The 23,043-nt window shown below is 41.3% G+C and overlaps 2 protein-coding genes across 2 annotated transcripts in view; one reads left to right on the plus strand and one right to left on the minus strand.

Moving 5' to 3' along the window:
* Positions 1-4,738, minus strand: part of LOC132405376 (pantothenate kinase 3) — a 40,243-nt gene extending 35,505 nt beyond the window's left edge. Inside the window, exon 1 of the mRNA XM_059990134.1 lies at positions 4,258-4,738. Within this exon, the coding sequence (XP_059846117.1) occupies positions 4,258-4,285 (28 nt within the window). The 5' untranslated portion in view covers positions 4,286-4,738. The remainder of the gene's footprint in view (positions 1-4,257) is intronic.
* A 15,107-nt stretch (positions 4,739-19,845) lies between these two features.
* Positions 19,846-21,291, plus strand: LOC132405720 (general transcription factor II-I repeat domain-containing protein 2A-like). Its single transcript, XM_059990756.1, has one exon. It carries the CDS (start codon positions 19,846-19,848, stop codon positions 20,635-20,637), a length of 792 nt encoding a protein of 263 aa, XP_059846739.1. The 3' UTR covers positions 20,638-21,291.
* Positions 21,292-23,043: the final 1,752 nt, after the last annotated feature.

The raw sequence follows: 23,043 nt of genomic DNA on the forward strand, positions 1-23,043 counted from the left end.
GGCCCAATTCTTGGAGCTTAGTGATGAGTTGAGGGGATGATAGAAGTCAGCGAAGAGCATCCGGGCAAATTGTTCTGTGGTTCCAGAGCTGAGTGAAGATCCAATGAAATGATATCTGCTGTTGATCTACTGAGATGGTAGGATAATTGGAGCAGATTCAGATTATTTCTTGGGCAGAAGTTGATATACTTTATAATCAAACTTTCAAAGCAGTTCATCAGAGTGAATGTAAGTGCCACTGGATGATAGTTATTGAGGTAGGTCACCTAGACTAGTGAATTGTTCCCTGTTATGACAAGATCTAACAATCTACCTTGTTATGATCTTGCACCTTATTGTTTACCTGTACTTTCTCTGTAGCTGTTACACTTCATTCTGCATTCTATTATTTTACCTTGTTCTATCTCAAAGCACGGTGCAATGACTTGATCTCTAAGAGCATTCAAGACAAGCCTTTCATTGTATCATGGCGCATGTGACAAAAACAACCCAATTTCATAGCACTGAAGCAGATGATCTGGTTACTGTTGCATCAGTTGCCAAACTAGCATTAGAGTTTTCAACCTCACCTAGGTCCAAACTTCATAAATACTAAAATTGGCTGCAAAGTACTTCACGATATCTTGAGGTCATAAAACCCACAATTTACAAAATTCACTCTCCTTTACAGAAATTAACCTGGCTCTCTGGCAAACTGTTTCTGACCTGAGTTATGAAGTTTATTTCTTTTGCTTGCCGCCTTTTCCCAGTATTTTCTTTGTTTCTTTTAGAATGGTAGCATCTGCAGTTTTGTTGATTTTCATCTAATTATCCTTGAACATAATTTATATTTTAATGCACAGACACCCATCTTTAAAATGATTTAGCTGAATGGATGGACTTTAAGCATTTAAAGCATTGATTGACGACCCTGAATATTCAATTTTTGCTTGATTTATCCGTAATGTTGATGAAAATTGCAAAACAATGAATACCATTAAATCACAACAGACATACATCTTCAGTCTCTTATCACTCTCAATTTAAAAACACAGACTGTTGGGCCAAAGTGGGTGATAGGTTGCTGGAGCAGACTGACAATCAGAAATACTAAACAATTACCAGAGATAAAACACAGATCTAGTGTATTGGACAAGTCAATAGTCAATTTCTTCAAAACATGTTTAATGCCATCAGGTAGAAGAATTCACACAAGCCAATGACGGACACTTTACAAGTTTATAGTTTATAAACATATTATGGTAATTTGAAAGAGAGAACACAAATGCAACTGTGAAGATCCCTGCTGCACGCAGTGACCCTGTGATCTCAGTCTCAGAGGCCAATGTTAGGCTGCCTTTAAAAGGAGTGAACCCTCGCAAGGTGGAAGGTCGAGTAGCTGGTAAGGCTCTGAAAACCTGTGCAACCCAATTAGCGGGAGTACTCAAGGACATTTTCAACCTCTCACTGCTATGTGTGGAAGTTCCCACTTGCTTCAAAAAGGAAACAATTATACCAGTGCCTAAGAAGAACAACGTGAAGTGCCTTAAGGACTATCGCCTGGTAGCACTCACATCAACATTGATGAAATGCTTTGAGAGGTTGGTCATGACTAGACTGAACTCCTGCCTCATCAAGGACCTGGACCCATTGCAATTTGCCTATCGCCACAATAGGTCAACTGCAGACACAATCTCAATGGCTCTCCACACAGCTTTAGACCACCTGGACAAAACAAACACCCATGTCAGGATGCTGTTCATCAACTATAGCTCAGCATTTAATACCATCATTCCCACAATCCTGATTGAGAAGTTACAGAACCTGGGCCTCTGTACCTCCCTCTGCAATTGGATCCTTGACTTCATAACCAGAAAGCCACAATCTGTGTGGATTGGTGATAACATAACCTCCTCGCTGACGATCAACACTGGTGCACCTCAGGGTGTGTGCTTAGCCCACTGCTCTACTCTTTATATATACACATGACTCTGTGGCTAGGCATAGCTCAAATACCATCTATAAATTTGCTGCTGATACAACCATTGTTGGTAGAATCTCAGGTGGTAACGAAAGGGCGTATAGGAGTGAGATATGCCAATTAGTGGAATGGTGCCACAGCAACAAACTGGCACTCAATGTAAGAAGAAAGAGATGATTGTCTACTTTGAATTTTGAATTAAGACAACATACCAGTTATGTAAATGCGTGCTACCCCAATTCACTACACATTGAGTGTGTTCAACACCATCCGCCCTGCTCTGCTGGGTGAGAAGCTGACAATGATGCAGGTGGATGCTTCCCTGGGTCATGGATTATTGATTACCTGACTGGCAGACCACAGTACGTGTGCTTGCAACACTGTGTGTCAGACAGAGTGGTCAGCAGCATTGGGGCTCCACAGGGGACTGTCCTGTCTCCCTTTCTCTTCACCATCTACACCTCGGACTTCAACTACTGCACAGAGTCTTGCCATCTTTAGAAGTTTTCTGATAATTCTGTCATAGTTGGATGCATCAGCAAGGGAGATGAGGGCTACAGGGCTACAGTGGGAAACTTTTGTCACATGGTGCAAGCAGAATCATCTGCAGCTTAATGTGAAAAAGACTAAGGAGCTGGTGGTAGACCTGAGGAGGGCTAACGCACCAGTGACCCGTTTCTATCCAAGTGGTCAGTGTGGACATGGTGGAGGATTACAAATACCTGGGGATACGAATGGACAATAAACTGGACTGGTCAAAGAACACTGAGGCTGTCTACAAGAAGGGTCAGAGCTGTCTCTATTTCCTGAGGAGACTGAGGTCCTTTAACATCTGCCAGATGATGCTGAGGATGTTCTACAAGGCTGTGGTGGCCAGTGCTATCATGTTTGCTGTTGTGTGCTGGGGCAGCAGGCTGAGGGTAGCAGACACCAACAGAATCAACAAACTTATTCGTGAGGCCAGTGATGTTGTGGGGGTGGAACTGGACTCTGTGACAGTGGTGTCTGAAAAGAGGATGCTGTCCAAGTTGCATGCCATCTTGGACAATGCTCATCCGATCCATAATGTACTGGTTAGGTACATTCAGCCAGAGACTCATTCCACGGAGATATAACACTGAGCGTCATAGGAAGTCATTCCTGCCTGTGGCCGTCAAACTTTACAACTCCTCCCTTGGAGTGTCAGACACCCTGAGCCAACAGGCTGGTCCTGGACTTATTTCCACTTGGCATGATTAACTTATTATTTAATTATTTATGGTTTTATATTGCTTTATTTCTTCACTATTCTTGGTTGGTGGCTGTAAAAAAACTCAATTTCCCTCGGGATCAATAAAGTATGTCTGTCTGTCTGTCATATACATTAACTATTTATTTTTGGAGAAAGCTATCCTTGATGCCATTCATTCCTATTTATTTGAATATTTCACTAGCTTTTAAAAGCAAGTCAAAATTTACACTAAAATGATAAAAGAGCAGTACATTTAGTTACTTCTTTTCCACGGTCAGTTATCTAAAGTCAACTTATTGCTCCACTATATACATATTATTTTCCAAGGATTCTACAAAAATACGGAGAAAATTAATTATTGTATGATCCCTAAATAAAATCCCAATCGCATTACACAAACCAGAAACCAATATAATTGAAAACATTTAATGTCATATTCATTCAAGAGGGGATTTTTACAAATATGTCGGCTTGCCACGATAAGTTACTCTCGACAAAACTGATAGTATATTTTATTGGCGTATTTAGCAATCTCTAGCAGATAACCTATCAGATCGACCCTTACACCGCACTCGTATATAAAAGCTTTCCTGGTAAAGACAAAAATGGTGAATAAAATCTAAAACTGCCAGTTCCGCCTTTGTCAGTCAAAGGGATATCTCACTGCGGACGTGATCTCAAGTGGCAAATACACTTTCCCACATCCTATCACCAACAATCAAACCAATCTGCACGCTTCTCGCAAACGAGAACACAACGGGTCTCTTCCATTACTATGGTGGCTCTACTTCCTGGGGAAGGAGGATGGAAACAGAGCAGCGAATGGCTATTTCCTGAAAGATGGTTCTCGGACGTCGTTTCAATTCAGTGGATATTTCACTTCGATTTACTAGAAATTGTCTTCCTCGTCCGGAGCTCAAGGCATCGCGCATTGATTAATCGTCAAATATACTGCGATGCAGAATAAATCGGAATTTTAACTAATCCCAGGCACGAATTGTATCGTGTAATGGCGTTAATTCTCGAAGTTAAAAAGGGCCACGGATCAATAAATTAATGAACTCACAGGGTTTCTTGGCGTCTTTGATCTTCATGTTGTTACAGATGATTTACCAGCGGCACCGTGAAGCCCAGTTTGACTCGCCTCAGTGCTATTGATAGACGGGGCTGAACGGATTACCCAAGGGGGAGGGAGGAAAGGAAAAGGGGCTGTCACGATCGACCGACGGTAAACTGGCGCGGATTGGTGCAGTGCTATCGGACGGAGCAGGTCGCAGCCCTCGCCCGGTACCAGCACCAATCCAGCCTTCCTTTCCTCGCACTGCAGCCAGCCGGAGCGCCGGGTGCAGTCCCCGCTTCGTCACGGCCTCTCTCCCTCCCTCCCCCCCGCAGCCCCTGTCGAGCTGCCGAACGGGCGCCGTCCCTCGTCCCTCCGCCCTCCGGGGTGCGGCTGGCACTCTGTCACCGGCCAGCTCGGCGAGAACGCCGCTACATTCCGCCGACGTCACGCACCGCCTCCCCTCGCTTCACAGCCGTCGGACTACAACTCGGCCCAGGGTGCCCCGCGGCCTCGCCGGGCATCATGGGACGACGGAGGACCTTAATTGACAGGTGGGGCAGCAAGTCAAGCGGTTGTTCAACACTCGTCGTGGTTCAGCAGGGTAATCTTTTTGAGCGGTTATGGTGTTTTGTAATCCACAATTTCATCCAGTTTCGTTTACCTTCTCCAGAAGATAGCTGAACACAACAGTAGAGATATCTTGCAACAGTTGATGAGACCTCATTTGCAATATTATGTGTCATTTGGCCTCTCTCTAAACGAGCTACACTTTATTATAGAAGATCATTCGAAGATTCGTCATAGAACGTTTTTTAAGGCACGGCAGATCTGTCATTGAAGGGAGATTGAATTATCTGGGTCACTATTGACTTCAGAAGAATGAAAATCAATCAACTATATATGGTGGAAATCTCAAATTAGCAGCTCAACCTGTGGGGAACACTCGGCAGGTCGGTCAGCATACGTGGAGAGAGAAAGGGAAAGAGTTGGTGTTGTTGGTTGTCAGTTTGATGAGTCTTCGGAATTTTTTTGCACTTCAGGGATGTAGAAGCCTGTCTAATTATTACACTCAAAACATACTGATTCTTGCATGTTAAATGAAGTAACATTAGGATTATGGTATTGAAATCATGTTTGAGGTAGAAGGAGAGCCATCGTCCTGTTGAATGACAGGGCAGTTTCTCAGAACATAGAACAGTACAGCACAGGAAGAGGCTCCTAGGCCCACAATGTTGTGCCAAACTGCTTAAAATAGTAATCAAATGGCCAAATGAAACTAACCCCTTTTGCCTACACAATTTCCATACCTTTCCATTTCCCTCACATGCATGTACCTATCCAAACATCTCTTAAAAGTCCTTAATGTAGCTGCCTCCACTACCACCCCAGGCAGTGCATTTCAGGCACCCATCATTATGTGTAACAAAACTTGCCCTTTAGACCTTAATCAAACTTACCCCCTCACCTTAAATGGATGCGCTGAGAAAAAGTTACTGTCTATTCTACTCCTCACATGATCTTATAAATCTCTATACAGGGTTCTCAACCTGGGTTCCACAGACTTGTCGGTTAATGGTAGGGGCATAAAAGAGGTTGGGAATGTATATCCCCTCAACCTCCAGCGTTCCAGAGAAATCAACCCAAGTTTTTCCAAACTCTCCTTATAGCACATACCCTCTAATCCAGGTAATGTCCTGGTAAACACAAGAGGTTCTGAAGATGCTGGAAATCCAGAGCAAAACACACACACACACACACACACAATGCTTTAGGAATGCAGTAGTGCAGCAGGTCAGGCAGCATCTATGGAAATGAATAAACAGTTGTCATCTCAGGCCAAGATCCTTCAGCAGAACTGGAAAGAAAGGGGAAAGATGTCGGAATAAATAAGTGGGGGGAGGAGAGGAAAGCTAACTGGAAGGTGATAGGTGAAGCCAGGTGGGTAGGAAAGTTCAAGTGCAGGAGAAGAAGGAATCTGATGGGAGGAGAGTGGACCATGGGTGAAGGAGAAGAAGGAGAGGCACCAGGGGAGATGATAGGCAAATGAGAAGAGGCCAAAGTGGGGACTAGAAGAAGAGGGAAGGGGAAAAGAAAAGAAAATACCAGAAGGAGAAATCGATGTTCCTGCCATCAGGTTGGAGGCTACCTCGACAGAATATGCTGCTTGTCCACCCTGAGGGTGATCTCACCTTGGCAGAAGAGGAGGCTGTGGACCGACATGTTGGAACAAGAATGGAAATAAGATTAAAGAGGCTGAACTCCGGGAAGTATCTGCTTTTGGTGGATGGAGTGAAGGTGAATTTACATTGGGTCTCACTAATGTTAAGGAGGCCACATTGGGAGCACTGGATACAATAGACAACCCCAAGAGATTCGCAGGTGAAGTGTTAGCTCACTTGGAAGGCCTGTTCAGGGCCCTGAATAGAGGTGAAAGAGGAGATGAATGGGCAGGCATAGCACTTCTGTCGCTTCCAGGGAGATATACCAAGAGGGAGGTTAGTGGGGAAGGACGAATAGACAGGGGGATCACAGAAGGAGTGATCCCTGTGGAAAGGGGAGAGTGGGAGAGGTAAAGATGTGTTTGGTGGTAAGGTCCTGTGGAAGCTGGCGGAAGTCGCAAAGAATGTTGGATGCTGAGGCTCATGGGATGGTAGGTGAGGACAAGAGGAACTCTATCCCTGCTAAGGGGGTGGGAAGGTGGGGTGAGTGCAGATGCCTGAGGTGCAGAGGAGATGCGGGGATGAGAGCAGCATCAATGGTGGAGGAAGGAAACCCCTGTTCTTTGAAGAGGGAGTACATTGGTGATGTCCTGGAAAGGAAAACCTCATCCTGGCAACAAATGTGGCGGAGACAAAGGAAGCAAGAAAAGTGAATAGCATTTTTACAGGAAACAGGGTTGGAAGAGGTATAGCCGTGGCAATTGGTAGACTTATAAAAGATATTGGTACACAGTTTGTCTCCAGTAATGGGGACGGAGAGATCGAGAAAGGGAAGGGCGGTGTCAGAAATGGACCAAGTGAATTTAAGGTGGAAATTGATGAAATTGACGAGCTCAGCGTGGGTGCATTAAGTAGCACCAATGCAGTCATCATTGTAGTGCAGAAAAAGTCAGTGAACATTATCAGGGAAGGCTTGGAACATGGACTGCTCCAAGTAGCCAATAGGAAACAGACATTGCTGGGGCCCATATGGGTAACTATGGCTACACCTTGAGTTTGGAGAAAGTGGGAAGAACTGAAGGAGAAATAGTTGAGGGTGAAGAGCAGTTCTCCCAGATGAAGGAGGGTTGTGGTGCTTCAGCAAGGTAGAGGTCAGTCCGCCACACTGCAACATCACCTCCTTTGTGAGTTTGATGGTAAGGTTGGGATTGGTATGGAGAGAGTGGAGGGCAGTGCGTTCAGAGGGGGTAAGGTTGAGGAGGAGAGAGAGGCGCTGAAGTCTAGATGGTTGATGCCTCATTGACAGTTACAGATGAAAAGATCTTGAGCAGGCAGAGAACCAGGGTGGAATGTCCAAGAAGAGGAGGAGGGTTGGAAATGGAAGAAGGGGTCATCGGTGTGGGGTGGGGAATTCTTGTTAAAGAAGAGAAGCTTGGTGCTGTGGCGGGTACGGAACTCACTGAGGAGCTGGCAAAGGGAGTGAAAGGTAAGGCTCTTGCTGAGTTCAGAACATTCTGCCTCAGGGAGGGGAAGGTCAAAGGGAATGATGAAAGCATAGCAGGGATTAGAGCATCCTGATAAACCTCTTCTACTTGTTCTCAAAAGCCTCAACATCCTTCCAATAATAGGGTGGGGCCAGAACTGCACAAAATACTCCAGATGAGGCCTAACTAGAACTTTATAAAGCTGCAACTTCCCAACTCTGCCATGGAAGGTCCCAAGCCCAGCTTCAAGAGGAGGATGAACATGGGGCTAGCAACCCCATCCCATAAAACCCAGTGCTACAGAAATGCCAACAAAAGCTCCCCAGACCTCATCCTTGGGAGAAGAAGGACACCTCAAGAAGATGGGCTATGCCCGCAAAAGCCTGAAAGACTTGTCCAGGGCACAGGACTCTGACAAGCTGCTGTCGGTGGCCTATGTCCGAGTAGGGGTGATGGGAAGATGAAGGAGAAGAAGGGGAAGAATCCCCTTGCTCATCAACACTGTTAAGTGTCTTTCCCTTAACAGTTATACTGTCTGCCTACATTTGACTACCCAGGCACAACACTTCACATTTGGCTGGGTTAAACTCTATCTGCCATTTCTCTGCCCATATCTGCAACTGATCTATATCCCATTGTGTTCTTTCCCAGTCTTCTACGCTATCTACAACACCACTGATCTTTGTATCATCTGTAAACTTACGAACATATCCACCTACATTTTCATCCAGGTCATTTATATACATCATGAACACCCGAGGTCCCAGTGGAACAGTACTAATCATAGAGCTCCAGCGACAGTAAGTCCCATTGACCATTATCTGCTGTCCTCTATGGGCAGTTATGAATCCAAAGGGCCAATTCACTATAGTCACATGCACCTTAATCTTTTGGAGGAGCCTCCCATGAGCGACCTTGTCAAACACCTTAGTAAAATCCATTTAGACATCAACCTCCGCCTTCATCAATCACCCTTGAGCACTCATCAAAAAGCTCAATCAAATTAGTAAGACACAACTTGCTCCTCACAAAACCATACTGGCTCCCCCTAATTAGGCCATTGTTATCCAAATGCTTATAAATCCTATCCCTAATTCTCCTTCCACTGAAGTGAGGCTCATTGGTCTATTGTTTCCAGGATTATCCCTGGTTCCCTTCTTGAATAATGGAACAACATTAGCTCCTTGCCAGTCCTCTGGCTAGCAAGGACAGGAAGATATTGATCAAGGCTCCGGCAAGCTTATCTCTTGCCTCTCTCAATAACCTAGGGTATATGCTATCAAGCCCTGGGGACTTACCTATTTTAATGCTCTTTTAGAGACCCAAAGCTACTTCCTCTTTAACCTTGAAATTCCCTCTGGCATATTAATACACTCAGAACTGATCTTCTTATCCACCATATCGTTTTCCTTGGTAAATACTGATGTAAAGTACTCATTAAGGACCTCACTCATATCCTCTGCATCCAAACAAATTTCTCCCCCTTTATCCTTGAGTAGTCCTACCCTTTTCCCTAGTTGTCTTCTTGCTCTTTATGTATAGAATATCTTGGCATTCTCTTTAATCCTACTTGCCAAGCACTGTTCATGGCCCCTCCCGTCTTTTGTAATTCTCTCCTGAGTTCTTTTAATGGCTTCTTTATAATTCACAAGAGCTCTGCTTGATTCTGGTTTCCTAAGCTTCACATTCTTTTCCTTTTTCTTCTTGACCAAATTTATCACCTTATTGGACATGCAAGTTTCTCTTATCTTGCTATCCTGGTCCTTCCTTCTGACTAGAACATACCTGTTATGTACTCTGTGCAGTTGATCTGTAAACACCCTCCACATGTCAGATGTGGACTTGCATAAAACCAGCTATTCCCATTTAACTCTCTCTAGTTAATGCCTAATACTTTTGTAATTTGTTCTGCTTCAATTTAATACTTCTCCAAAAGGTCCATTGGTCTTATCCTTATCTATAGTCTCCCATGACAACAAGCCTATTGTTTTTACATCTTCCCTTAATCTGCCTGCACATCTTTTCCTCAATATCCTGGTGGTTTCCTCTAATCCCATTCTCCAGCCTTCTGCATCCTGCAATTCAAGTACTTGTACACGTACTTAGCAATAAGTTGTGGCTGTACTTGCTTGTTTCTCTGTCAGGAAATGTGCTCCAGACTCCAATCAGCTGGGTGGAGAAAAAGAAAATCATCCTGAAAATCCTTCTAAACCTCCCAGCTATAAGCCTCAGAATTTATTATAATTCCATCAGGTCCCAGCTCAGCTTCCTCTGTGCCCAGGCAACTTTCAGGACTGAAGTGTTCTACCCCAGCCATAACTTGGTGAAATCTCCTTGCCACCCTGTGTGTCCTTCTACAGTTTGGCAACTAGAACCAGATACATAATTTCAGCGGCGGCCTACCCGATGTTTTATAAACTTGCACCATAACTTCCCTGCTCTTACAGTCTACCTTGGCTAAATAAGGCAAGTTTCCATATTTCTTAATGTCATATCTATTTATGATGTAACCTTCAAGGATCATTGAATTTCTACATCAAAATCCCTCTGTTCCTCTTACTGTCTTGCGCTATTTGTGTATATCTAAGCTTTGTACTTTTGGGATTAAATTCCACTTCATAGAGTAATACAGCATAGAAACGAGCCTTTCGGCCCAACTGATGCATGCCAACTACAGCCTACTCCTTGCTAGTCCCAGTTGCCCACATTTGGCCATAATCCTAAAAGCCCCTCCCCTCCATTTACCTACCAAAATGCTTCATAAATGTTGCAATTGTATCTGCAACGACCACTTCTACTTGCAGTTTATTCCAGGTACTTACTGTCCTCTATCTCTTGGGGCTCTTTAAAATCTCTACCCTCTTGTATCCGTGTCCTCTAATTTTTGACTCCTCAACCCCAAGGAAAGGACTATGACTATCATACCCCTCATGATTTTATAAACTTTTATGTGTCACCCTTATTTTCCTATGCTCCATTTCTAGTCTAGCCAACCTCTCCCCATAACTCAGGCTCTCTAATCCAGGCAGCTTCCTTGTATATCTGTTCTGCACCCTCTCAGCCTGATGATGTTTTTTCTATAAATGGGTGACCAAAACCGTATACAATATTTCAAGTTCTGTTTCAGCGATGACTTGTATAACTGCAACATTGTGTTCTGGCTGCTAAGAAATACACGCAAAATGCTGGAGGAACTCAGCAGGTCAGACAGCATCTAAGGAGGTGAATAAACAGTCATTAGTTCAGGCCATGACCCTTTATTAGGACTAGAAAAAGGAGTACAGAAGGAAGGATAAGAAGATGGGGGGAAGAGGAAGAGGACTACAAGCTCTTCTTCCATTCCACAGTCCCTTCTTATCTTTTTTTCTCATCTGTCTGTTGCTTCCTCCTGATGCCCTTCCTCCTTCCCTTTCTCCCATGGTCCACTCTCCTCTTCTATCAGATTCCTTTTTCACCAGCTCTTTACCTTTTCCATCTACAAACGTTTGTATCGCCTCCCAGCTTCTTACTTCATCCCCTCCCCTCCCCACCCACCTGGCTTCGCCTATCACCTTCAAGCATGTACTCCTTCTCATCTCCCCATTTTGTTATTCTGTCTTCTTCCCTTTTCCTTTCCAGTCCTGATAAAAGGTCTTGGCCTGAAATGTTCACTTCCACAGATGCTTCCTGACCTGCTGAGTTTCTACAATATTTTGTACATGTTACTTTGGATATTCAATATCAGCAAAATCCCTTGTTTTTTGAATTTCATGTGCTATTTTCAATTGACCCGAATAGAAAAAGCATCCTGCAGTCATCACTTTCTTCCTAACAATCAACCACTAGCAATATTGGTATGATCAACACGTTTTTAACCAAGAACTCCATATTTAGATCTAAGTCATCGATTTAAACTATAAAAATAATCAGTCTTGTTAAAATAGAACACTTCTCTCCATCTTCAAGGTAATAAAAATTTTGTCAGCTCTTGGTTGCCTGCTAGTGAGCCAATTTTAGATTCAATTTCGCCATTTTTCATTGAGTCAAGTGGGTTTTTACTTCTCAGATTCATTTGGCGGTTTTGAACTTTCTTAAATGTCATGCTAAAAAAAAATTAACGTAGGTTATATTAATCAGAATTTCCCATGGATCTTATTGAAGTTATAAAATAAAGAAAAACTATATAACAAATTAGTTCATCCCTTGTTGGAGCTGTGAGTCCGGTTCTGGGCTGCAAATTGTATGAACAACATGGCTGCTTTGCAGAGAAAAGAGAATGGATTTCTTGGAATCATTCCAGATTTGAGGAAAGTAGAATTATTTGAATAAACTCAAAGAGCAGGGGTTGTCCTTCTTGGAAATTAGTTAATTTGATAGGGATGTGCAAAGCCATGACATTTTAGATGAAGGCAGTAAAGAGAAATATTTTCTAAATTTTCAGCAATACACAAATGAAGCTAAAATAATGTGAAAAAAGTTTTACACCTAGAATAGTTAGGGTTTGGAATACAGAGCGGAAGATATAAATTTGGTAGTACCGTCAAAAGGGATGAGCATCAGTATTGAACAGTTATGCGGAAGCGGCAGGAAGAGTTGGATGAACTGATAGTTCTTTGAAGAAAATTGGTATGGTTTAAGGGCTGGTGTACACTATTTCTGTGCTATACTGTCTATGATTTTATAAATGGTTTTCAAAGTATTTTCATGAAGACAACAGTGATGGAAAAAGATTGACAGTTTTAAAGATGTACTTTAATTACCTAGCAATTCCTGTATCCAAGTAAATCCTGGAGAAAATCATATGGAAGTCTAGAATTCAATAGTTCCCAGAGTACAGGATGAGATTCATGCAGGCTGTTTATTTTTACACATCCATGATCACAACAGACAGCAAATCTTTCCAGAAGTGTTGTTTCCTCAGAAATTTTCTTTGTTTATGATAAACCACTTGAAGCCAAACACAAGTATAATTTCAGATTACTTGTATCACATAGGAATTTGGTGTTTAATTCCATAATGGTGCTGACACTTTGCTAACTGAGCTTTGCTCAACTATGCTAAAAGTGTTTTGTTGATTTTTGTTTGTATACAGTGTCTAAGACTTCTCGCTTAGGTGTCCAACAATAATCAGCCAGCATTGATGGATTCCAGTTGCCCTGTTAGCATTTCTCCATGATCTCAATGTCCTGTTGAAACCTTTCACCATATTTGTCACTGACAGCGACAAAATTTACAGGGATGAAGTTTAAATGGAAATGCAGAAAATGAATCTTTAGTGACATGTTGCACTTCAAGTATTTGTATGCTCAAAACATTTTGTTAACCAGCTGCATGTAGTTTAGTGCTCTTTAGTTGCTAAAAAAAAAACCATCAACATCTTTGAATGCCTTCCATGTGATTTTGTTCAGTCCCATTAGAAGTTCTTCAAGTTTCATGCCATTAATGACCAGTTTGATTTGGGGACCAATTTTAATCTTGCAACCAGTTATTCTGACTTGGATTATGAATTGAAGTAACAAATATAGTCGATAAAAAAAGTGTGCAATATGGAAATTTCATGGTGATTTTCACGATCAGCAGCCCAACATCCATAAGATACAAAATCTTTGTTGTCCAGTGTAACATGCTTTCACCCTGTTCTCATTAAAGTAATTCCTCTTGCAGCATTGTGGTTTCTTTTCCATTGGTTCTGCCTGAGAATTGCTGATTGTGGGTGACACTTTTAGTATCCATTAACAGATCTCCAATGTGTGTGAATTGAATTTAAATTTCTGAGATATGCTTTTTGTTCCTTAATTTCTATGTTAAAACGTATCAGGTCCATCTCCAAAAGACTTTGAATTAGAAGTCTTAGGCACAAGAGATTCTGCAGATGTTGGAAGTCTTGAGCAATGCATGAAACATTCTGGAGGAACTCAGCAAGTCAGGCAGCATCTATGGAGGAAAATACAGTAACAGTCGACATTTTAGAGCAGTCTTGGCCTGAATCATTGACTGTTTTTCCAGCTCCACAGATGCTGCCTGCTTTGTTGAGTTCCTCCAGCATTTTGCATGGATTAGCTGTCTGTTTTAAAGTTCACATCCAGACTCAGTTGCAGCAAACCCTTTGCTGTTCCAACTGCAGGATTTGGATTCATTTAGGAAGCAGTGAAAACCTACACTAGTGAATCTTGAATATTGTCCATTCTGTGTCTGGCAGTGTAAGTTACACCTCACATCCAAGACTAGCACAGATGAAGCTAAATATTGAAAGTCACTGCCAACCACATAATGGCCAGTTTTAACCCATCCATTTGTACCCTCTGTTAGTCATTGGGAATGAGTCACTGAATTGCTTTTGATATTTCTGTCTTGTTTTGAAGGCAAAGTTTTCAAATAATTTATGCCTCTGAACTAACTCTAATAAAATCAATTGTCATTGAGTGTAGATTATTCAAGTGCGGAACTGCTAGAAGTGTCTTTAGAATCCCAATTGTCGCAGAACAATTTATCAAATGAACATCTGTTGGCCATGAGGGGAGTTGTGGTGATTGTGAGAGAAACAGCTTGTTAACCCCATAAGTTAATGTATCTTTAATAGTACTGAAGCTTTTTCAGTTGCCTGTGGGATTTCATTCCACAAACAATCAACTGAAAAGAGAAAAAAACATGATTCTGTGTAGGGAGACTAAATCAATATACCAACAGAATGAAGCAACACTCCCTTATAGCAAGGCAAGGGAAGAAGTCAGTGACTGGAGGCAGTTGTTCTTCAATTTGTTTTTCATTTTTATATGCTCTATTTCTTTATACCTCAGAGTATATTTTATATTTTATCTTGTTTATTGTCCAAATTGTCAGGGAATATTGCTTTCTAATGCTCTTCCTGTGTTATTAAAGGTTTAATTGTCAGTGTTCTGACACTGTGTGATTCAATTTGTTTGCTGCCGGTTTCTTTCCTATTTTGAAATAAAGATGTGTATTTGTCCAAACAAGAAGATGAAGAATCTTTGTGCAAATTTCACTCTGTATATATTATTATCAAACTGGCCTCAATATTGAAATTATGTGCAATTATAGATTTTGTGGTTACAGTTCGATTGATGTATAAATTACTCTTTGTTTTAACACTCATTGTATTCCAATTCTTTCAACTTCCTTCTATTGATTTTCAACCTTCAGTAACATGACCACTTTTCACTTTGAGAAATACTGAAGTGGAATGACAAGATTACCTGATCATTTCTGTCTTGGGTTAACATTCTGGTTACAGGTACCTCTGAGAGCAGAGGACGCAAAATAAAGAAAATGGTTGAGAGCCCAGAGAGACAGGATTAAAAGTGGATTGTAGGACCTTATTATAAATAATGAAGACTGCACACCCTTCAGAGATTTTAAATATTCCATGGAATGGCATGGGGTCAATAGAAAATTATTTTAAAATTAACATTGGAGAGGAAAAAAATCATTTAATTAATTTCGGAAGATATTGTTGCCTAGATACTCTTCACAATGATAGTGCACAATTCTCATTTTGATATCACTTATGAAAATTGTACCACACTGACAACATGTTGCATGCCGAGAACACTGATGGAGGCCTTCAGTAGAAGATTGAGGCTTGCTTTGGTGCTAACTTAAGGAACTGGGATTTCTCAGGTGCCTTGGGGAAAATTGAAGCAGCCTCCAGAGGTAATTTTAACTTCCTTAAACATTAGCTGTCTGCAAACATTCTGCTATTATACACTCTACTACAAAGCATTTAGATATATATTGTATAAGCACATATGTAATCATTTCTCTGATGAAGTCTACAGGATTGTGGCTTTATCCTCTTTTGGTTTTAGTGATTTGCCAATTATTTTCTTGTTTTATGTGCCAATTATATTTATTTTTTTCTGAAGCTTATGCTCTAGTTAATTGTCCATATTGAATAAATGTGTCCTCATCCATTTATCGAGAACAGTGAAGCTCTTGAGTCTACCTTTCTTAAGTCTCTGAGTTCAGAACCTTTCATCACTTTTTAATCCCTTGATAATTCAATTTTGTAATTCTTCTTCATCTTCATGATTTTTGTAACTTTTCTATTATATTCTTGGTACAGGCAGTCCCCAAGTTCCTGAGAACTATCTATAAACCTATTTCTCTGTACATAAGAAATGTCTGTTTCCTACAGCTACTCATAGAATCATTCTATTGACGCTTGCTATAATTCTTCTATTTCATCAAATTTTAACCTTAACACTGCCTACAGTTAAATTAATGCAATATGTACTGTATCCAGTCATTAATGAATGCCTCAGAAAAGGCAGCCAACATAATGAATGATTCCTCCCACCCTTGTCATTTTCTTTTCTCTCCCTTTCCGTTGGACAGAAGATACAAAAGCTTGGACACCAGGCTAAAGGACATATTTTATCTATTGTTTTATGACCCTTGAATGGACCTCTTGAATGATAAAGATGAACTGTTGATCTATCAACCTGCCCCTCGTGGATCTTGCACCTTGTTGCCTACCTGCTCTGCACTTTTTCTGTAACAGTAACTGAAACATTAGATTCTGCATTGTATTAATGCTTTTACTTTTGGACCACATTGATATACAGGACTGTGACAAAGTATTAGGCACATATATATATATATATATATATATATATATATATAGATATAGATAGGGTGGCCAGCTGGTGGTGGTGTGGCATCAGTACCAGACTTCGAGGTGAACGGTCTCAAGTTCAAATCCAGCCGGATCCTTGCATGCTTTCCATCTATGCTAGACTGAGCATTGAACTAACAACCTGGCCTTGTAAAGAAAGAGTCAAATGCTAAGGAAGCAGCAAAAATGCCACCCGATGCACCACAAGGTGCAGAAAGGAACAAAAACAATAATATAGCTAGGGTGCGTAACACATTCACACAGTACTGTATTTGTCAACATAGTGCAAAGAGCAGGTTTGTAAATCTGACGGGAGCAAAGGGTGTTGAGAATGGTATGGGATAGGTGCCAGAGAAGGAGTTCCAGGGGAGGGGTGGTGGGAGTAGTAGACACACCTAGCCCTAAGATACCAGGTCTTTTGATCATTGCTGAATGTCTTTCTGGTTCTTCCCGCTCCCTCCTCTCTCCCTTCCCCTTTTCCCAACCATGATTGCATTCCCCCTTCCCAATCTCAGTGCACAATAGAGACACATATCAGAATCAGGTTGATCTCTCACATGTCATGATTTTGTTTTGCTGCAGCATTATAGTGCAATATATAAAATTACTACAGTACTGTGCAAAAATCTTAGGTATATATATAGGTAGGGTGCCCAGAACTTTTGCATAGTACTGTACTAACTTAATGTATTGTACTATATTTATGTTTTGGAATGATCTACTCTATCGGGATTACATGCAAATCAAAATTTTTCACTGTATACGTGACAATAGTAAACCAATTATCATTTTGTTCATTATTATTACTGCCTTGAAAAGCACATTAAAAATGTGTGGGAGAATTTTTGTAAAGTTGTATTTCCATTAATCAGGTTGTCTGTAATTCAGGGAGCACATGTAATTCCTTTTATACTTCTCTCATTTGGAATATAAATTTTGTTTGCCTTCCTTTGTAATGTTATTCATTATTTTGTCGTTCACCCAATGCATCCCTATTTAGGTTCCCACTATTTGGTGTATAATGATTATATTTTAGAAGAGGCAAAATTTAAAAAGTACTGCATGTGTTGGAAATCTGAAATCAAAACAAAATGCTGGAAAAAATCAGCAGGCTTGTGAGGAGGAAAATATTTAACACCTCAGGTTTGAGGCCCTTCATCAGAACAGAGAACAAAAGCATTTTGGTGTAGAATGTCATTGATTACTGCTTTAATCATTTTCCAAAGCTTTTCTTTTTCTATTTGTGGTGCATTGGCCTTCACAAACCGTGGGATTGCGTTTAAGAGCCGAGAGGTAATGTAGTACCCTGGTCAGACCCCACTTGGAATACTCTGCTCAGTTCTGGTCGCCTCACTACAGGAAGGATGTGGAAGCCCTAGAAAGGGTGCATAGGAGATTTACAAGGGTGTTGCCTGGATTGGGTAGCATGCCTTATGAGAATAGGTTGCATGAACTCAGCTTTTTCTCCTTGCAGCATCAGAGGATGAGAGGTGACCTGATAGAGGTGTATAAGATGATGAGAGGCATTGATCGTGTGGATAGTCAGAGGCTTTTTTTCCAGGGCTGAAATGGCTAACATGAGAGGGCACGGTTCTAAGGTGCTTGGAAGTAGGTACAGAGGAGATGTCAGGGGTATGTTTTTTTTACACAGAGTGGTGAGTGCGTGGAATGGTCTGCTGGCGACAGTAGTGGAGGCAGATACGACAGGGTCTTTTAGCAGACTCCTGGCTAGGTACACGGAGCTTAGAAAAATAGAGGGCTACAGGTAACCCTAGGTAATTTCTAAACTAATGTATTTGGCACAGCATTGTGGGGCAAGGGGCCTGTATTGTGCTGTAAATTTTCTATGTTTCTATGGTTTTCTCCCATCTTTATTCTTTTATTCGCATTTGCTTTATTCAAATTTATTGCTTTATTATTTGTTCTTTCTATGCTACTTCTAGTCCTAAAATCAAACATTATGATGTTCTGATCACTATCACGAAGAAGCCCTCCTGCTGTTAAGTTGATCTATCTGCTCTAATTCCTGCTGTAAGGTACAGTGGTGATTCTGTTCCTGTGCACTGAGAGAAAGGGCTCTCTTGATTGCTTTCTCTCCTTGAATTACTTCTCTCAGCCAGGATAATTGTGGGGAGCTGAAATCTCCCATAGTTATTATTTAATGTCCTGCAGATTTGCTTACTTCTCACTCCAATTTCCTCATGCTATTTAGAAGTCTATGGTGAATGCCATAGCCCAGGCATGGGCAAACTATGGCCTGCGGGCCATATGCGGCCTGTTAAGCTTTTTAATCCAGCCCGCAGAACTTGATGAAATTATATTAATAAACCTTGTTAATGTTTTTTCCCCGCAATTCTGGCGTTTTCCCAATAGATGACGCACTCTATATATATTGACCTTTGTTGAGGTGCAGCGTATTACTCCACATTTGCGCTCTACTTTGTGACCTTGTGGCACATTTCCTGGCACATCCGAACCGGCTCACAATTAGCCAGCGTTCCGGCTAAGGGAGATAGCCTGCGAGGATTTGCGAGCACAGAGCTTTGGAGCCTCTGCGCCATGGGGGGCAGGTTGAGGGATGCTTAAAAGTGAGGCTGGGGATTTTGAATAAAGTTTTTTCCTTCGACTGCAGTTACCAACTCCGTGTCGTAATTTTAGCGCTGCGTGTAGCACACCGCTACAACCTCTCACCCCTTCTGTAAAGATGAGTGGAGCTAAGAAAAGAAAAGTGGATAGAGAATGTCGGGTGTTTAATAAGGAGTGGACAACTAAATATCTTTTTACCGAACACCGATCAACTGCTGTATGCCTGATATGCCAAGAGACTGTGGCGGTTTTTAAAGAATATAATATCAGCCGTCACTTTGCCACAAAACATGCCAACTACACTAGCGACCAGTCAATGAAAGAACGGGAAGCTAATGCTCAGTGGCTGGCAGCTAATTTACAGGCTCAACAAAATTTTTTTCACCGTCAAACTGCCATTCATGACTCAAGTACCAAGGCGAGTTTTATGCTGTCATTCAAATTAGCAAAGGCCAGCAAGCCTCTGTCTGAGGGTGAGTTTTTAAAAGAATGTATGGTGGAGACAGCAGGTGTATTGTGTCCGGAGAGCAAAGACAAATTTGAAAAAATCAGTTTATCACGCAGGACAGTGACTCGCCGTGTGGAACTGATAGATGAAGATATAACCAGCGACTTAAGTAAAAAGGCAGAGTTGTTCACGTTATTTTCATTAGCACTGGATGAAAGCAACAATGTAAAAGACACTGCTCAGCTCCTCATTTTTATCCAAGGAATTAACAATACTTTTGAAATAATGGAGGAGTTTTTGACAATGGAGTCTCTGAAAGGAAAAACACGGGGAGAGGACTTGTATGACCGGGTGTCTGCTGTCATTGAAAATATGAAGCTCCCTTGGAGTAAACTTATCAACGTCACCACAGATAGATCTCCTAGTTTGACGGGGAAAAATGTCGGCCTGCTGAGGAGAATACAGAATAAAGTGAAAGATGAAAATCCTGACCAGGATGTTATTTTCCTTCACTGCATCATCCACCAGGAATCTCTATGTAAATCGGTATTACAGCTGAATCATGTTGTGAATCCTGTCGTAAAACTTGTCAACTTTACACGTGCAAGGGGCCTTCAGCACCGTCAGTTCATCACGTTCCTGGAGGAAACTGATGCGGATCACCAGGACCTACTTTATCACTCCCGTGTCCGCTGGTTAAGTTTGGGCAAAGTGTTTCAACGAGTATGGGAGCTCAAGGAGGAGATCGGTGCATTTTTGGAGTTACTGAGGAAGGCCGGCGAATTTCTTGAGCTGAGCAACAAGAGCTGGCTTTGTGACTTTGCGTTTGCTGTGGATATATTTTCACACATGAATGAACTGAACGTGAAGCTACAGGGGAAGGATCAGTTTGTGCATGACATGTACACAAATGTGAAAGCCTTTAAATCCAAGCTGGCTTTTTTCTCCAGGCAAATTTCGAATAAGTTATTCACTCATTTTCCCACACTAGCCACGCTGGAAGAGGCCGGCGCAAATGTGAAAAAATACAGCGAGTCACTGGATGCGCTGCACAGAGAATTCTGCCGTCGCTTTTCTGATTTTGAAAAAAATTGACAAGTCACTTCAGTTGGTGGCCTGTCCCCTGTCACAAGATCCTGAAACAGCACCAGAGGAGCTACAGCTGGAACTGATCGACTTTCAGTCTGACCCCATCTTAAAAGAGAAGTTCAACTCTCTTAAACTGAATGACTTTTATGATTCACTTGGTAAAGAGGTGTTTCCAAACCTCCGGAGGACGGCACAGAAGATGCTGGCGTTGTTCGGCTCGACCTATTTGTGTGAACAGGCGTTCAGCGTCATGAACATCAACAAAGCCAGCCACAGATCCAAGTTAACAGACCAACACCTCAGATCCATCCTGAGAATTGCCACAACAAAACTAAATCCAGACTTTGATGCGCTGGCTAAAAAGGGAGACCAACAACACTGTTCCCACTGAAATTAAAAATAAGTTTCTTCGTTGTGTTAAGTAAAAAATGCATTTGAAAATATTTTTTTCAATAAGCCTTACATGTTACATGTCATTTCTGTTAAGTGATGGACATGAGTAGTGCGCAGGTGCACGTACGTTCTCAAAATAAAAAATGCGCTCCAGATCAAATAACGCGCTCCGCATACTGGCGCGCTGTCAGTGTTCTGTCTTTGTGCTGGTCGTTGTTGAGTTTTGGCACAGGGGACAATTGAATAAGAAGGAGCAGGACAAGTAGACCTGCATCTCCTACCGTTTTTGAAATAAAGACAGTCAGGAGGAGAGTGATGATGATAATATCTTGAAGGATAACAGAATTTTCAGTGCTTTAAAATAATAACTGTTACTATTAAAAAACGATGAATTTTATTCATTTAATTTTCAGTGTTTTAAAAGTCATTTCAATAAATAGCTAAATACCATGGGACTTCAAAGACAGATATTTTGTTGTAATGCATTTGTTCATTTTCAATTGAAATTAAAGCACATGTTTTCTACATATCCCATGATATTTTATTTTCTCTTATGAGGTGTATTACCAAAACACTCCGTCCATCTGCTCCTGGTCCGGCCCCCCTGTCAGATTTTAGAACCCTTTGTGGCCCTCAAGTCAAAAAGTTTGCCCACCCCTGCCATAGCCCCTCAGTCAAAATGAATTCATTTTCTCTTTCAGCAAGCTTCCTCCTTTACGATATTGCTGAAATAGCACCTTTAACTGGTATAGCTGCTCTACACTTTTCTTCTCAATTATGTTATATCTAATAATATTTAATAAGCACTCTTTTTTTCGTGAAACCATTTTACACACAAAGTATCAAGTTTCATTCTAGATGTTAAGGCCTCCCAGCCATCCACTTTATCTTGAAAGCTCTGAGCATTACTGTTTTCATTCCTGGTTCACCAGTAGTTCCATTACTATTACATTCTGGCTTTCTCCAATCTTCGGCCATTTGATTAATAATTTTCCTTGTTTTAATTTGTCTTCTGATTTCTATTCCTGTTCATTCCTGTTTACATTTCTATGTATTTTTAATCAGATTTCTCACTCTATATTATTAGTCTGATGTCTTGCTTACAAGTCTAGTTTATTTTTAAGATATTGTTTTCACTTTTTCCAGGTACAGCTTGCCATGAAACATGAATGAATAGGTCATATAACCACCCAATCAGCCTAATATTCTTTTCTAAACATTCCCTTAGAGCTTCAAAATCTATCAACATCCACCCTGAATATATGCTTGGAAGCATTCATTGTACAATGCAGTATTCAAAGATGCAAAGCTCCTTCTCTGTCCAATATGGCTGATGCTTTAACCTGAAACTATTTCTCTTCCTTTCTACTGTTTGTTTTAAATTTTCAAGTCCAAGAAACAGCATCTCAGTTGATACTGAATTTATGTTAAATGCCTCATAATAGCATTGCTTTCATTCAAAATGAATAACTGAAGCACTAGTTGGGAGTATTATATCAACTCCATGAAGATTAGCTTTCTAACACCAGTTACGCATCATTTGTACTTATAGTGGGTTCACTCACTTGCCAAGATGTTCACCCTAGCTCAGGCACCACAAACTATAACATGTGGGCCTCATTTATCTAGGACAAACTTCTGGTATGGTCTGTGGAAGAACTTTCAAAATTGTGTACAGCAGAGAGATCCTCCTCAGTGATTTCTCTTCATTGTAAATTTGAGTGGTTAAGTAAATCATGTGAAGCAGGACTCAGGAAGTCTAGCAGATGATGGCATGAGTCATTCAGGCAGAGGATGATAGAAGGTCTGGGAGACATTTCCTAGAAGTCTAATCCTATAATCTTTGACTTTTTAGCCAGGACTAAGAATGAGCAGACCCTACATAAACTGTAATGGTTTGTGCACCTGATGTCAAGTGAGTATTCTGTGTCTTTTGATGTGCCTGTGGGTACCCATTGTCTTCTGAACGTCAGTTTATCACCCATATGGAAATGATGGAAACAATTTTAGCCTCTGTTG

Source organism: Hypanus sabinus, chromosome 15 (genome assembly GCF_030144855.1).
Source record: "Hypanus sabinus isolate sHypSab1 chromosome 15, sHypSab1.hap1, whole genome shotgun sequence".
In the NCBI taxonomy this organism is placed as follows: domain Eukaryota; kingdom Metazoa; phylum Chordata; class Chondrichthyes; order Myliobatiformes; family Dasyatidae; genus Hypanus; species Hypanus sabinus.